General features: G+C 40.3%; 1 protein-coding gene across 1 annotated transcript in view; it reads right to left on the minus strand.

Annotated features, from left to right (window-relative positions):
• Positions 1-4,652: 4,652 nt before the first annotated feature.
• Usp38 (ubiquitin specific peptidase 38) overlaps positions 4,653-16,474 on the minus strand; it is a 33,507-nt gene continuing 21,685 nt past the window's right edge. Inside the window, 4 exon segments of the mRNA XM_038312195.2 lie at positions 4,653-5,853; positions 8,432-9,797; positions 11,207-11,313; positions 13,657-13,750. Coding sequence (XP_038168123.1) covers positions 5,692-5,853; positions 8,432-9,797; positions 11,207-11,313; positions 13,657-13,750 — 1,729 coding nt within the window. The 3' untranslated portion in view covers positions 4,653-5,691.

A 16,474-nucleotide genomic window follows, 5' to 3' on the forward strand; every position in this document is an offset into this window, starting at 1 on the left:
TCTAGGTCTCTAATATCTTTAAGCCTGGTCCCCCTGAACACTGAAGCTCTTTTCAGCTTTTGCTAATTACACAACTCATTCTTTGTTGCAAATTAAGCTGACAAAGTTTGGGAATAACATTTAGGAAAAGGTTGGTAAAATTCTGCTTAGCTAAAAAAAATAAAAAATAAAAAAAATTCATGTCTGCTATGATAATTTTCCTGGATACTTTCCCTGGGAGCCCCGCCCCCCCATGTTTTGCAGATGTCATTCTACGGCCTTCTAGCTTGTGTGGTGACAGTTCCTAGTCTTTACTGAGTCAGAGATTTTTCAGCTTGGATAACTACGCTTCTGACAGTGTGCACAGCACTCGGCCTGCCATAGTAGCATGGAGACAAAGATACTACGTAAGTCAGCAGGGACTTCATGAGGCGAGCTGGCCTGAACAGTTTGCTGAACTTGGTTCTATGTATGTTCTTCTCTGGCTGCTGGAGGATTTTCTCTATTACTATTTGTTTTTTTTTTAAAAAAAAGATTTATTTATTTATTATGCATATAGTGTTCTGTCTGCAGGCCAGAAGAGGACATGAGATCTCATTACAGATGGTTGTGAGCCACCATGTGGTTGCTGGGAACTGAACTCAGGACCTGTGGAAGAGCAGCCAGTGTTCTTAACCTCTGATCCATCTCTCTAGTCCTCTATTATTGCTTTTAAGTAACAAGATGGTGGTGGCTTAGGGAACTTCGGAGCTTCCTACTGTTTACTCTTGGATCTTCCATTTCTCTCCACAGTTTTTTCTTTACATTTCTTTTAAGCTTCTAGTTTGCATTTTCCCTCTTTTCCATTAATTTTTAGATCTAGTAGATTTTTACCTGAGTGTGAGTGAAAAAGACATTTTCCTGATAACTTGAATGGTAATTTTGATCATTACGAATTTAATTTTCTAGATGTTTATTCTTGAAAAATTGTTGGGGATTATAGTTTTGAAGATGTGAGTAAAATCCTCATTCTGATGTTGTTTATGGGCACGAGTCTAATATGGTACTAGTGTGAATTAAAAAAAAAATCTGCCACTATACAGTACACAGATGAACACTTAACCTTATAATTTTCCTGGAGGAAAGCCCCAGGAAGACTTCTCTTCTGGCCCTAAGCTCAACCTAGCCTTCACATTATATCCACATCCTCATATGAAGATGTCCTGTGCTCACATAATTTACTTGGTCTGGGATGAGGCTTAGATATGGATCATTTCTAAAAAGCCTCCCAAGTGATTTTTTTTTTTTTTTGCTTTGTCTGCTTATATTTTTTCTGTGTATCCCTGGCCGTCTTGGTACTAGCTCTGTAGACCAGGCTGACCTTGAACTCAGACCGTGCTCCTCCTTTGCTTCCTGAGTGTTAGGATTAAAGGTGTGCAGCACTGTGACCATCCGGCTGACTTGTTTTTTGAGACAGGATCTCTCTACAGAGCCCTGGCTGTCCTGGAACTCACTACATAGACCAGGCTGGCCTTGAACTCAGAGATCCTTCTGCTTCTGCCTCCTAAGAGCCCGGATTGCAGGTATGTGAGTCTATACCCAGATTCCAAGTGATTGTAATAAGAGCACAATGTGGAAAACAAGCAAAACACCAGCCAAACCACCCCCATTGGCCCAGTAATCTAGCAGGTGAATGCAAGCGTTTCATCCCCCACAAATCAACGTGGGGGGCAAGTGTATGGGGTTTATGTGTGTGCTGGTGTGTAGTACACAAGGCAAAATCTATTAAGAGAAAAACAACTGCAGGCTCTAACAGACACTGACAAGAGCTGGCAGCACACTTGGCTGACTCTTAGGTTCTATTTTTAATGTTAAATCCACACTGGTTATGTAACACCGGGCTAAAGGTTTTATATAATGACTGCTGAATGCCTTGAAACTTGGACTGTTGAGTTTATGGAACTGTTAATTCTCATGTCTTTGAAAGTTACTCTTATAGATTATCGCTGCCTAGGGAAGCTGCAGTAAACAAGGGATCTTTTAGAAGCACTGTTTACTTTGAATCCAAAACAACCAAAACCAAATCAAACCAAACCAAAACAAAAAACCCCAAAAACCAAAACCTAAAAAAAAACCAAAAACCCTAGTTATTTTGAGGTTCATTCATTTCTTAAAAAAGGACTCTGTACAAACATTAACTTAGCAAAGGAAATCAGCCCAACAGAGAAGCAGCAGCTGGGCAGGTCTGCTCGGTCTGTGCACAATGAGCGTCCTAGTTCATCTAGGACGTCTCCTATTTCTGACTTCCTGGGTACTGCACTTGAGGCCTCTGTTCCAGGACTCTTCCGGTGATGTCACTAAAGTTTTAGTAACAGTCAACACTTCTTGGGTATTCTAAAATAAAACACAGATAACTTAACCTTTCCTGCCTCAAGAATAGTTTCACAAATCCAAACTCAATAGAAACAAAATGCTATAAACAGTGAAATATATAAAGCACTTTTTTTAAAGACAGGATCTCCTTTGTCCCAGGCTGGCCTTGAACTCACTATGTAGTTGAGGTCAACCTTGAACTTCTTTCTGATCTTCTTGCTTCCATTGAGATTAAAGATGTGGGCTACTAAGACTGGTTTATGGGTGGGTGCTTGAAATAAAACAGGGATTTTCAAACACCAGGCAGGCACTCTGCTAGTTGAACTATACCCACAGCCCGTATATATACAGTACTCTTGATAAAGGCTGGTACATAAATGTATGGTATTACTTTCTTTGAAACACTCCCCCCTAAAAAGTACATATACTAAAAAGTATATGTAGATTATATATAAAGTATACTACATAACGTACACACTTTGAACATAACAAATGGCAAAGTGTTGATTTCCAGTAACTGGACAAACTGTACCAATTTTTTTTCTTACAGTGTGCTGGGCACAGAATACGCTTCCAATTTCCATTTATTGAAGGACAGAATTAAAGGGATAGTGTGTGAAAAGAAGTATTTTTGTAGATAACACCACCATAAAAATACTTAAACGAGCAAAGGAAATCATACATTTTTATTTCTAGTGTGTATATGTATGTGGGTGGGTGCTTGTGCCACGGCATGTGTGTGGACGTTGGATCTTTCCATCAGGTGGAACATGAAGATTGAATAATTGAAGTCAGGTACTCAGGATTGGTGGCAAGCACCTTCATACACCGACTCCCATTATCATAGATTTAAGACTAAATTTTTTTTTCCGTCCCTGATGTGATTTAACGGGTTGCTTAAAACTGTCAGAAGGATCCCTGGACCTCTAAGACACAAAGAGGGATTCTTGTCTCTCCATCAAAGGATTCTAACAGCATCTAAAGGCATAGAGTCTCTGGTTATTCAAATGGATGATACCTGGAGAATGAGCCAGATTATCCCTCCAGCTGGCTATGTAAATGTCTGGAGTTGTACATCCATCTACTATAGACATATTAAAAGGGCCTGCAAGATCGTGCCCTATATATATTTCCTTTCTTGCCTATTTCTTTGTGGGAAAATATCCCAACTTCTGCAGTATATCAACAGATATCTTTCAGAGGCACAGACTTGCATGTTCAACTTATATTTGGTGCATAGTGAAGCCTAATACATTACTCTCTTTAGCAGCGATGGGCAGTTTCATTTGATCTGTCTTGCTCTGAAGTGAAGAGAAATACCAATGGTCCTCTGCTCTCAACATTCACAAAGAGCATGGGAAGGACATGGAGGTACAGGAGACAGAGAGGCCCAGTGACAGTGTATAAATGAGGCAGCACTAACAGATGTGTGAGGGGCAGGTCAGTTCAGGGTGCCACCTAAGTTCAGCCGAACGGGCTTCTCGCTTTCCAAAGACATGAATCCAGCAAGCTGTTAGTGAGCAACATTTCTCATCTTAAGAGAAAGTCCTCAACTTTGGTATTGGTTATCCAACTAAAATTTGCATAATTCTAGTACTATTACTAGAATTTACACTTTCTCATTTGCAATCATGCTTTGACACATAAAATCCGTGAACTATTTGACAGTCACAGGAAGACCTGGGAGCTTACTGCCTTTGTGGAATTTCCAGAAGCACCTCCACCCAATTTTAGCCCAGCTTCCGCACTGCTGAGACTGACACAACCTGGCTACAGTCAGCATTCAGCCTGTGGCTAACTGAACACAGGTAACTCGGGAAAGCACTGTCAGGACTGGAGGAAGCCAGCTCTAACAGGCTGTGTTTAGAGTCTCCCTGGGGACTGGAAACAGGGAGGGAGGGGGCAGCAGGATAAAGATGAGGACTTGTTCTTACTCACTGCCACAAAAGCTGGGAAAAAGATAAACCTCAAGTCACCAAAGGCCATTATTTCCTTAAAGTGTTTTCAAAATAAACACGTGATCAATCTTCAGAACAATACATGGCCATGGATGTGTTAAAAGAGCCAGGAAGAAGGGTATTTGGGACAACACTTGAGTACTGTATAATCAAGACCCAGGAGGACTGACATGTTTCCAGTTTCCAGGCCCAAAGAAAATAAAAAGAACCTTCCCGCCCCTATACAAGAAACATCCCAGAACCAAAAAAGAACAGTAGGGATGGCGGGGTGAGGCGGTAGGGATGGCAGGTGAGGCATTTGGGTACTCTCTGAAGCAGAGACTATAAGGCATGAGTCTCAAATAAAGAAAAAAATCCCAAATATACAACTCTAAACATATTATCAATGTTTAATGTTTTGAGGATTCAGTAACAAATCAATTGAAGATCTTTTACTAGCTTCATTTCCTCTGAATTTTTCTACGAGTTAGAAATTTATCATTACACTTACTGCTTTAGAACCATCAGATTTTACTTCTGAAAAAATCTAATATTTAAAAATTATAATTTTAATGTTAGCACAAAATTTACTTCCTAACATTTTGTTTTAGAAAACTTTCTGCAGCCAAAGATACCTATGTTTGAATTACAGTACTGCAAGGCACATACAGGACTCAACGCCTGTGAAACACACAAGAAATGCACTCCCTAACACAGGGTTTTAAAGTCCTTGGACAATTGGAAACACTACAAAGTCAGGTTAAAAACACTGCCCTTACAGGGTCATGCACCTTCTGTAAATTCACTCACCATGTGTGTGCAAATGTCCTTTAAAAGACCCTAGCTCTGGAGACCAGGAGTGGCGCTGAGGACAGCGTGCGCAGAGGCCCCACGTCTGGCAGCTCAAGTTTAAACTGTTATCGCCTCCAGAGACTGGTCATCTTTACGTTTCCAAAGACTTGAATTTAATAATGGGGAAATTCTACCAGAAACAAAGACTTTCATTTTTCTTAAAACAACACACACACACATATATATATATATTGATCCTCTAGCATCAATTCTTTTATAAAGAATGCTAAATGGATTATTTTTGCTCAGTAAAACCGAAATTACACCATTTAAATCCTTCTACCAAATTTAATGCAGCTTAATTAGGGACCAGGTATGCTTTTTTCCTCTCAACATTTTTGGTCAAGCATGTCTAACCATAAATGCAAATGGAAGTTTAAGAGGTAGATTTTTTTTCCATGATGCATTTTGTATTTCAAGAAAATAAAAACACTGAGTGTGTTTCCTTAAAGTATTTGGGTCTAATGAAAAGAAAAATAAAAGATAGATATACTATCCGTTACAGCCTGACATTTTAACAGCCATGGTACTGGATGTTTTGTGACCAGATGCATTTTCAATTCTCTCAGGGTCAAAATACGAGTCTGCCAACTGTATTAAATCCTCCTCCACCCCCTCCACCAGTTGGCCCACAGCTCCCTGGTGGATCATTGTCATCAAATCCATTGGGCCGAAATGAACATGAAGCAGATGCAGCTTGTAGGGCCCGGGCTCGAGCATTCAACTCTTGTTCCTAAAATTAAAAGTAATGTTTATGAAATTAAAAAGCTATATACGATGGATGAATATAGCACATATACAAATCTCCTAAAACCATCTTAGTTTTTATTAAGTACCCTTCATTTGAAAATACTGGCATCAAACCAGGCATAGTGTCACACGCTTTGATTCTAGCACTAGGGAAGCACAGGCAGGTGACCTCTGAGTTCTAGGCCAGCCTGGTCTACAGAGGGTTCCAGGACAGCAAAGGCTACACAGAGAAGCCCTGTCTCGAAAAATCAAAAATAAAATATGATAAAATAAAAGCTGACATCTTTTTTAAAGTAGTTATCATTTAGGCACACAGATGAAGCCCACAAGCACTGTGGAGGAAACAGGCAGAGGGCAGACTCCTCATGTAGCTCCTTGTAGAGTGACAGACCCCGGAAGTCACTGCTACTGTTTATCTCACCTCACAGCTAAGGAAGGGGAACTCCTGGGAACTCCTAATCCAATGGCAGTCTTGAACAGCTCTGACCCATTTTGGAAATGTCTGAGCACAACACTACTAAAGGCCTGGATTTTCCCTACGGCTCCCTTAGACTACGTAAAGAGTCAGGCTGATAAGTAAAATGGAGCTGTCTTCTTACAGTGGGACTTAGGACTCTTTCCTACTAGTTTAATAGAGTGCTTACCAGGAAATCAGAGATATCTATATGCCAAGTGCATATTAGGTGCTGAATAAATACTAACACTCTTATTTTAGAACAGGAGTTACTGGGAACGTGAGCTGGCCTGGAGTAGTTCTGGAACCCACATGGCAATGATGACGACTCCCATAAACTGTTCTCATTTCCACATGTGAACAACACACATGTTGTGTGTATATATACGCTCATGCAAAAAAAAAGTAAAAAATTGTAAAAAGGTCATTATTCAGTTTTAAAAAGAGCAATTGTGAGTAGATAATGGCAGAGTAATTGGGCAGTGTGTAAAACTAAACCCTAAAAGAACAGGGAAAAGAAGGGCCACTCACGCTCAAATGCCATGTGGCCAGAGGGAATGGGTAAGCCAGAACACAAGGATCTGGACTGCATTCCAAGTAGGAGCAGCTGTGACCATAAAGCACGCTTGCCAGTTCAATGATGGATAAACCTCGTAACACTGATAATCTGTTTACAAAGGAAGGGTGTAGTGGGTCTTGCACTAGTGTACAGTTTGTGATATAGATTTTTCTATTGCAACTGAGCCCTCTGCTCTTTCTTCTCCCTCTTCGACCTCTAAACACTGTAGTGATTCAAAATGTCAAGTGACACAAGGCCAGGGAGATGGATACATCCTGCTTTTTCACCTGGATATGAAACCACGAGAAAGGGTATTACTGGTAATCAGTCTAGTTCTAAAATTCTAATTATTTTGTAAAGTCAATTAATGCTTGCAACACCATAAAACATTGCCATACCCCTCTAAAATTTATCATGTATCATCCTTTGGATATTTTATAGTTCAGTAAATTTGAAAGCCTCTGAAAAAATTTTCCATAAAAAACTGTTAATGGCTCATTTATTCCTTTCTAATATTTTATGGGTTCTGTGAACTTAAAACAGAAAACTTTAAAAAAGTTACCTTTAAGCTCATAGAATTATTTGAACTAGCCACTTATTATTCCTGTAATTTCATCTGTGAATTACTGCTGATCCTTTTTTTGTTTTGGGGACTGGGTTTCCTTATGTGGCATATGCCTGTCCCCAACTTGCAACCTTCCTGCCTGCAGTTCCTTAGTGCTGGATTGCAGGCATATGAAAACCACCACCACTCCTAGCTTCTGCTAGTTCTTTTTGCTGACATAAGTTTGAAAATTTCACAAATAAAGGAAATAGTTTCTTATAAAATATTCATAGATGAATTTATCTCTCATGAAATGTTAGTCCATAGCTTCTACTTTCCAGTACATGTTCTCTATCAGCCCTTGGCTCTGTGGCAGACCCTTGAAGAACAGATACCCTTCACATGCCCATTTTAGTTCATCTGATCCATCTGAATGTCAATAAATGTTCCTTAAAACACTACAGGAAAGAGCCTGCAGGAACTGGCATCAAATTGAGCTGTGGGATGGTGAGGTGATTCGGAGTGCCTGCTTTGCAGGCCTAAGGTCTGAGCTCAGCAGAGCCCATGAGAGAGGGAGAGGGAGATAACTGGCTCTACAGAGCTGTCCCTGACTTCCATGTGTGCACCACTCCTCACAGTAAATAAAAACAGAAAAGTTAGCAGGTGTTTTTTTTGTCCCTGCGGTGGAACTCGGGGACAGGGGAAGCAGGACATTTACATTCCATCAAACTGTTTCTGTATGGCATGCTTTTATAATCTTCTCCAGTTAAAAGGACATCTTTTGCAGCTATAAACAACCGAGACAGTGTTTTGAAGTCAAACAGTCTTCTATATTGTATATAACTGGCACCTTTCACACTAGATTTACAATAAGTTGAAATATATAAATCCAGACTTAAGCTTCAGTATCCCTGGAAAATGTGTTCAGTTTAAAATTAGAGCATCAGGCTAACTTCCTATTATTTATACTGTCCAGAAATGACACTTATATTTTTGCAACTCACCTGTAAATACAGTTTGTTGTCCTTTGTTATGGCATCCATTAGCTCTTTCTGTAGTGGTGGGTCTCCATTGACCCAGACACCACTGGCTGGATTGTCACTGCGTAAGCCATTAGCACTGTTCTGTTTTTTGTACAAAAGCACGTAAGCTGTGTCTTTTGGAAACCTACTTGTGATTTTCTGGACTGACTGAAACGAAGTAAACGTCACCCTGCTGTCATTAAATAAAAACCACTCTTGTGACATTTCCTTATTTTCCAAGTCCTGTTCAATGACTGCACTGGGGCTTTCTCCCCCTAGTAAACAACTCTGGGAGGGGGCTAATGCCAAATGTTCAGACTCGGGGCACATCTGGTATGAAGACTCCGTACCTGTGATGTTTCTGGCATAAGAATAGTAATGTCCACTTTCAGAGGACACCCCAGAGTGCACAACAACAGAACTTAATAGGTAGGGCACTGGTGTGGGGCAGAAAGCTTCTTCAGTCACAGAAGGCTTTAATTTTTTAGCTAGATTCTCATTAATATCAGTGAAGTCAACATCTACAGACCAACTTTCTGCCAAGGAAGAGAAGGAAGCAGTTCTTCTAACTGGCAGCTCCAAAGCCAGTGGCAGTGACACATTGTCTAGGATTTTCCTTCTTACATGGTACTTCTGGTCATACGAGAACCTCAGCAGGGTAAGAATAAGGTACTCAGGCTCCTCCGTGATCTGCATAGTTTTCTCAGCATTCTGCAGAGAGGCACAGTTTTCACAATAGTATTGGTTGTCACCAGTCAGAATCTCTGGAGCCAGAAAATAGTTTAGTAAGTCAGTTACCGAAGGTGTGGCTTCTCCTCCTGGATTCCGAGGCACATCCTTACCGATGAGAATCTTTGCAGACTCACTAGGGACAGAATTGTTTTCTGCACAATGAAATTCAACAGGAGGACTGCCTAATATTCTCTCATTCACAATCGAGTTGCAGATAAAAGCAGCTGTTGCTGGGTTATAAACTACTGGCTCTTCCTCTGGGTCAGCCACACTGGTTTGCATTAGGCCATCATCTTGTGCACTGGGTAAGGAAGCTGGATTTTGAAAAGACAAGTCTTCCACAGAAGGGGCGGGGCGGAAGGCCAGCGAGAGGTCCGTGAAGGCCTCCAGCTTCTGTGAGGTGCTCCTGCAGTTCAGGCAGCAGACATGGGTCCGCAGCTTCCCTCCAAACATCCTCTCTACTAAAGTCTTCTCCTCACTGGCACTGGTGCCAGGAGACCCCGTGGCTGCAGCTGCCTTACTGGCCACTTCCTGTAAAGAAGTATCAGCACAGCCCGGACCTTCCGAAGGCTCATGTGAGGACTGCACGCGTAAGATCTTTTCTTCTTCATGGAGCCTGCAGGAGGGTAAATCACCACATCACCAAGTTTAATGCTATTTATATTTTGAGATCTTGATGGCTTATAGAAATATGTTAATTTAATCCAGTAAAAAGCTCAATTTAAAGTTGTTTTCTCCTCTTTTCATCAAGAGTATGAATGGTAGAGTCCAGGAAAGCCTTAGAGGACTACCTGGTAGACTACGTTCACTTTGCTGCCCTTGCACTGCTGTCTTATAGCCAGCTACAATCGCTGCTGCGCTGTCTCACACACCTCTCCATGTGCCTGATGTCTTGGCAGCCTAGCACTAAGAAACCACTGACTGTAGGAAAGAAGGCAGGCTGTGCAGGCTGAGCCCGGCTAACTTTACCAGTCATACTACAGAAAGGAACAAAGACAGAGAAATGCACTGATATAATATGTTTTATTATTAATTGGTAAAAAGACACTATAAATTACCAAACCCTTATAATTTGGCTCTTAAAAGGTTTTGGTCTCAGGATCCCTTTATAGTCATTAAAAAAACCAAAACCAAAACAAACCCTATGGAACCAGCGCCCCAAGTTGGAGCTGTTCTGGAAGGTCATGGAACATTTAGGAGGTGTAGCCTTCCTTGTTGGAGTACATTGCTGAGGGAAACTTTGAAGTCTTTCTAGCCTGGCCCCACCTCCTGTGGTCACTCTGCTTCCCAACTGCCAGGCTGACCTTAAATTCCTGTTGCCATACTTTCTCTTACCTGACAGACTGTATGTTCTCTGCAATTGTGAGCCAAAATTACCTTTTCCCTTAAAGTTGATTTTGGCCATGGTATTTTATCAAGTGTTAGAAAAGTAACCAACATACACACACACACACACACGTTGGTTAAATGTGTATATATGTGTGCATATATGTTGGTTAAATGTATATATATGTGTACATACATATGTATATATATTTAGTATATAAAAACAGAATATATAAAACAATATTTAAACATGAATCCATTACATATCAATATGCAGCATTTTTAAATGAATGGCACTCCACACTTTGTAAGTATTCTAAGCATCTGGCTTCATAAAAGACAGCTGGTTATTGGTATCTGTACTGCAACCTTTCTTACTGATACCTGCTTTTAAAAGATGAAGTATGTGAAGAAAAGCTGAGCTTCCATAGATATGTAGTGAAAAATATGGAAGAACTCAACAGATTTTTTTTAGGGTCTCTTATGAATCTTCACTATGTTTGAACAGGTACTTTAAAGTGAAAGCGTCCAAAACAAAAACCAAATTAAAAACAAAGAAAAACCTTAAAAACACACAGTAACACAAGGTTATTTTAAAGATCTATTCTGAAAAAGTGCTTTAAATTTAAAATTGGCATTAAGTGGCACTAAAGTACTAAGAGAAGACACAGTTTAAAGGAAGTTTAAAATACTCTGTACCTGTCCAGCAGAAACCTGAGGTACTCAGAGCAGTCTTGCTGAGACCTGGGAGTAAACCACGGAGGTCGGGAAGCTTCAAAAAATATCCGAGGTGCATACGCTTCCCTCTTGACAGAAGAAAGGAAAATGCAAGACAGTGAGTCTTCCAGCACACCAGTAACTGAACCTGCAACATGACCCTTAATAAAGACGGCTTACAGCTCTACAGCACTCATTTCCACTGAGATGCGCCAGGCATGGGTGCAAACTCAGAAGCAGTGAAACTTTCATGTTAAGCAAACTTTAATCACAAATAAATTCTGCAGAGAACTGACATCCAGAAAAGCTGAGGGACTAGCTCAGCCAAGTGGACAGCAGGGTGATTACATCAGGTCTCAGATGTCTCAAACTCAACATTCTATCTCTGGCATTTATCCCTCCATGACACATGTGTGTTTGAGTCCCTAATTTCTTTTAAAAAGCTGAGTGTGTGTGTGTGTGTGAGTTTGTGTGTTTGTGTGTGTGTGTGTGTGTGTGTGTGTGTGTGTGGTGACACAGCATTAGGAACCACCTGAATCTACTTTGCTGAAATTTTCTGTCTGGTGTTAGTCATACACGTGTGAAATGGGAGCATTTGGAATAGTTGTTAGAACCTTGATAATCCCCTCCCACTCAGAAGTACGAAGACAGTTGAAATGGACTCTGGGGCCATCAGGTTCAAATCCCAGATGTTTTCATAAAAAGGAACTGCATAGACATATGAAAAGACCTGACTATGATCTGAATACCTGGAATTCTCTCAATATCTTAAATACTGTGGCATAAAGCAGCAGTGCCTTCTCAGTCCAAGAAAATGTTATGTGTTAGGTTTGTTTCACAACATTTCAAAGGGAGGAAGGTCAGCATCCTAGCTGGGTGCCAACTTCAAGTTAAACTCATTTTTCTCAGTCAACTGGAGACATATTTTTATCAACAGACAGATTACAGATCCTCCTGAGTGCTGGGATTAAAGGTGTGTGACACCACCTCCACCATGAAGCTTCTCTTTTATTCTTGAGAGCAGGGAAACCTAAGGTTTTCTTTCCTAATAGCTCTGGTTTAATAAGTAAATTAAGTATGTATATCTGCATAAATATGCATACTTGTTTCTGTATGAAGAAGATACAGACTAATGATTAAATGACTAAATTTCTAGAAAACAATAGGAAGGGGAAGAGACGTTTTTGTTTGGGTTATGATTTATGACTGCTTTTGTCACCCGTCTGATCCTCTTGCCCCACCTCCTGAGACTACAGGGATTACAGGGAATCCCTGAGAATACTGAGATTACAGGGGTGTGCCACCACACCTGACTAAGAGGCAGTCTTCATTTCCCTGGGTCCTGATGTCAATTTGTTAACATATTTCTCCCAGATAAACAACATATGAGTGTATTACCAATTCTAAAGTCATGATTGTTACTTCTTGATCCTGTTTTTATTTTTCCCATTTAAAAATATTTGATCTGTATTCCTGGCACTTAAGAGGCAGAGGCAGGAGGATCAGGAATTCAAAGCCAGCCTTGGTTACATAGTTTGAGGCTAGCTTTGTGCCACATGTGATCCTGTCTCAAAGCAAATTATCCCTGAGATAGTTCTCAGCTTGCACGTGGGACACACAGCAGTGCCATGAACTCAGTCCTATCAAGTATTATTCCTGCTCCACCCCAGCTCTAACTACCTGCAGTCACTGCCTCAAGCTGATTTCCCTGAATTAATTTGTGGACATAAAAGGTCACCACAGAGCGTTAATGCAAGGACTTACGGTATGAATAATATTTATAAATATCTGTAATTACAATGAAAGGTACATAAAAGAAAATAGAGAAAAGCTGGGCATGGTGACTGGTGCATACCTTTAGAGGCAGAGGCAGGCAGATGAACAAGAGTTCAAGACCAACCTCAAACTACACAAAGAAACCCTGTCTTGAAAAACCAAAAACAGAAAAAAGCCTAGACTACAAAATTATTTTAATTGTTCATTATTATGTCAATATATTTAAGTCTCTGTAAACTAAAAAACAAAACAAAAATCAAGCCACACCAAAAGAAATCTCAACCACATTTACATCTTTTCTTTCCCCTTCCTCCCTCTTTTTGAGACAGGGTCTTGCTATATGCACAGCCCAGACAGGTCCCGAGCTCACTGCAGGCCTGCCTCAGCCTTCTGAGTGTGGGGATGACAGGTGTTCGCCACTAAGCCTAGCTTTAAAATTCTTTCCTCATGAAGAAGACTGTTTAGTGACAGGAAATTAGACTTTCTACAATATATCTGCAGGGATGGGAAGCAGATGAGACAGACCCTGAGAACTGGTAGATGTCTTACCCTGGGTAAGACAAGACAGTAATTCCAGCAGTTCAAAAGACCCATTATAGTGTGTAGTTTAAAGAACATTATCATGGAGTTAATATGCACATATTACATATACTCACTTGTGTATGAGCCAAAAAGGCAAAAAGATGTTGTAATTTTTTCATTAATGAATTACACCCATTTAGATTTAAAGATAACACTTGTCTTCTGAAACTGAAAACAAACAAACAAACAAACAATGTTATACATATACACATGCACTTTTTACAAGAAAATCTAAAAGGAAACTGGTTTGGGAATTATCATCTTCGTTACCTGACTTACAGGGCGGCCTTTAGCTAGTGTTTACTGACACACATGCAATGTCGTGAGGAGGACAATAAATGGATGGACTATATGCTATTTTGAGACAGGGTTTCTCTGTGTAGCCCAAGCTGTCCTACAATTTTCTTTGTAGACCAGGCTGGACCTCCTGAACTCAGAGAGATCCCCCTGCTTCTGCCTCCTGAGTGATTAAAGGTGCGCACGGCCTGGTTTTTCTTCTTCTTCTTCCACCTCTTCTTCCTCCTCTTCCTCTTTTTCTTCTTTTTTTTTAAAATAAAAGTAAATCTTAAACATAAAAGAAGTATGATGCAAGCCAGGTTTGGTGGCATATACCTGTAAACCATCACTCAGTAGGCAAAGGGGAAATAGGAGTTTAAGCCAGTCCGGCTAGCGAGTGAGTTCCAGGCTAACAGTGGAAGAAGGGAGGGAAGGAGAGGGTGAGTTTACTCAAACAAATAAAACAAGAGTGTAAAAGAAGAAACACACACACACAAAGGGACAAATTATTCCAAAACAGTATAGAAATAATTGGTTAAACATCAGAAAAAAAAAATCACTTCAAAGTAAAAAGGGATTTTTTTTTTTTTTGTGGGCCTAAACTCTAGACAATACAAACATTAAAACAAAAATATATAATAAAATACTATAAATTTGAATTGCATGACTGGAAGAAAGAAAATATCACAGGATTATCACACAGAATTTATACAAATTGACATGAAGTAAACAAAACATCAACAGAAAGACACACAAAGAAAATAATAGCTCATTCATTTCATTTTACTCTGAGTAAAGGAGAAAATTCCACAATGGTCAGCAATGTTCACATAAAAACACAAGAACTAACTAACTGTGAGTAGGCTGTGCACATGTAGTCTGTAATCCTCAGAGGCTGATGCGGGGGGATCATGAGTTTGAGGTCAGGCTGGGCAAGACCCTATTCTGAAAATAAGAAAACAAGAATAACATTTGCCAAATTGTGAAGAATTTAAGACTAATTAAGTCAAGTGCTGTCAGAGGTTTAAGGTCACAGGTACAATCATATACATGTCCTTAAGGTCAAATTTGGCTGGGGTGATGACCAATGGGAAAAGGTGAGAACCTAAGCTCGCATCTGCAGCTCTCATGTGAAAGACGGGCAAGATGCTTCTCTCCCATAATCCAACACTGGGCTAAAGACAAGCGGATTCTGGGAGCCTGCTGGCCAGTCAGTTCAGCTGCAGCAGGGAGCCCCAGGTTTCATAAGTGCCATGAGGTAAAGAAGCAATTAAGGAGACATCTGGACTCCACATGTGTCTGCAGGGTGAACAACCCTCATCCAACCCCTACAGTGTTTAAGGGAGAGTAATTTGGCATGTCTTAGTCAAAGAAAACCTTATCTGCACATGGTTAGAGAAATGTCCGCTATGAACAAAGCTATCTGATGGTCAGCAAAAGTATAGGTAAGGGGATGTCAGGCTAGCTAGATGGTTCAGTGGCAAGGTACTTCTGCCACACAAGTCTGGAGATCTGAGTTCTAGTCCTGGAACCCATGTAAAGGTGGAAGGAGAGAGTGGACTCCTTCTGGTTTCTACATGTATGTCACGACATGCATGCATGTTCCCATCCCACACTAACAAATAAATTTAAAAAAAGTAAAAATAAAAACTATGTCCTACTCACTCAGAGTAACAGATCTGTGCTGTTCTCACATGGAAAAGTTCTTAAGTGCTAAAATTTCAACAAGATTCTCTCGACATGTGCGGACACAGACAAATCATATGTAACTGTTTTTGTATTAGATAATTATAGAAAAATAATCTGGAGCAATGCACATAGCTGACATTTTTGAGAATGTATGCACTTGGTTTTTATTGAGGGTATCTTTTTAAAACCATGAATAAGAATTCATGCATTCCTTAAGAGTCCTTCCTGTTCTGAGATATCATTATTGGTCACCACCACAATGCTTTCTAGTTACAGTTACTTTTGGTCCCTACTTTGCATCATATGAGATGGCTGGCAAGGTGACCTCTGGTGGTGAGATGTGGACTCTTTAGTGTTAGATCTAATGCCACCTGTGTCTAAGAGTACACCTTTATTAAAAACAACAAAAGTTGCCAAATACAAACCAATCAACAACAAAACCTAATGAAACCCTACTGGGTTCTTATAATCAGGGACAAATACAGAATCCTAAAGCTAAGCCCCCTAAGAGCCTGATGCCTCCAGGTATGTTAACATCTCCCATCTTGGAGTCAGCTCAACTCTATTGACACTAAGAGAAAAACACATTTTTTTTTTTTAAAGGAAAAGTTGACTATAATGTTGTACCTGGAAGGGCAGTATTTTTTTTTTTTTTTGAGATAGAGCCTCATGTAGTCCAGGTTAGCCTTGAACACACCACATATACGAGGATCACCAAGAATCTATGCTCCTCCTGCCTCCACTTCCCACATGCTGGGATTACAGATGTGCAACACCAAGCTTGACTTTATGAGGTGCTAAGGATCAACACTGGGATTCATGCACCCAAGGCAGGTACTCTAGCTGCATCTGAGCTACTCCTCCAGCACAAGGATGCCACTCAGCTAACAACAAACTGACTTCAGATTTCCTGCTTACAAAAGAAAA

This window comes from Arvicola amphibius, chromosome 15 (genome assembly GCF_903992535.2).
Source record: "Arvicola amphibius chromosome 15, mArvAmp1.2, whole genome shotgun sequence".
Lineage (NCBI taxonomy): Eukaryota > Metazoa > Chordata > Mammalia > Rodentia > Cricetidae > Arvicola > Arvicola amphibius.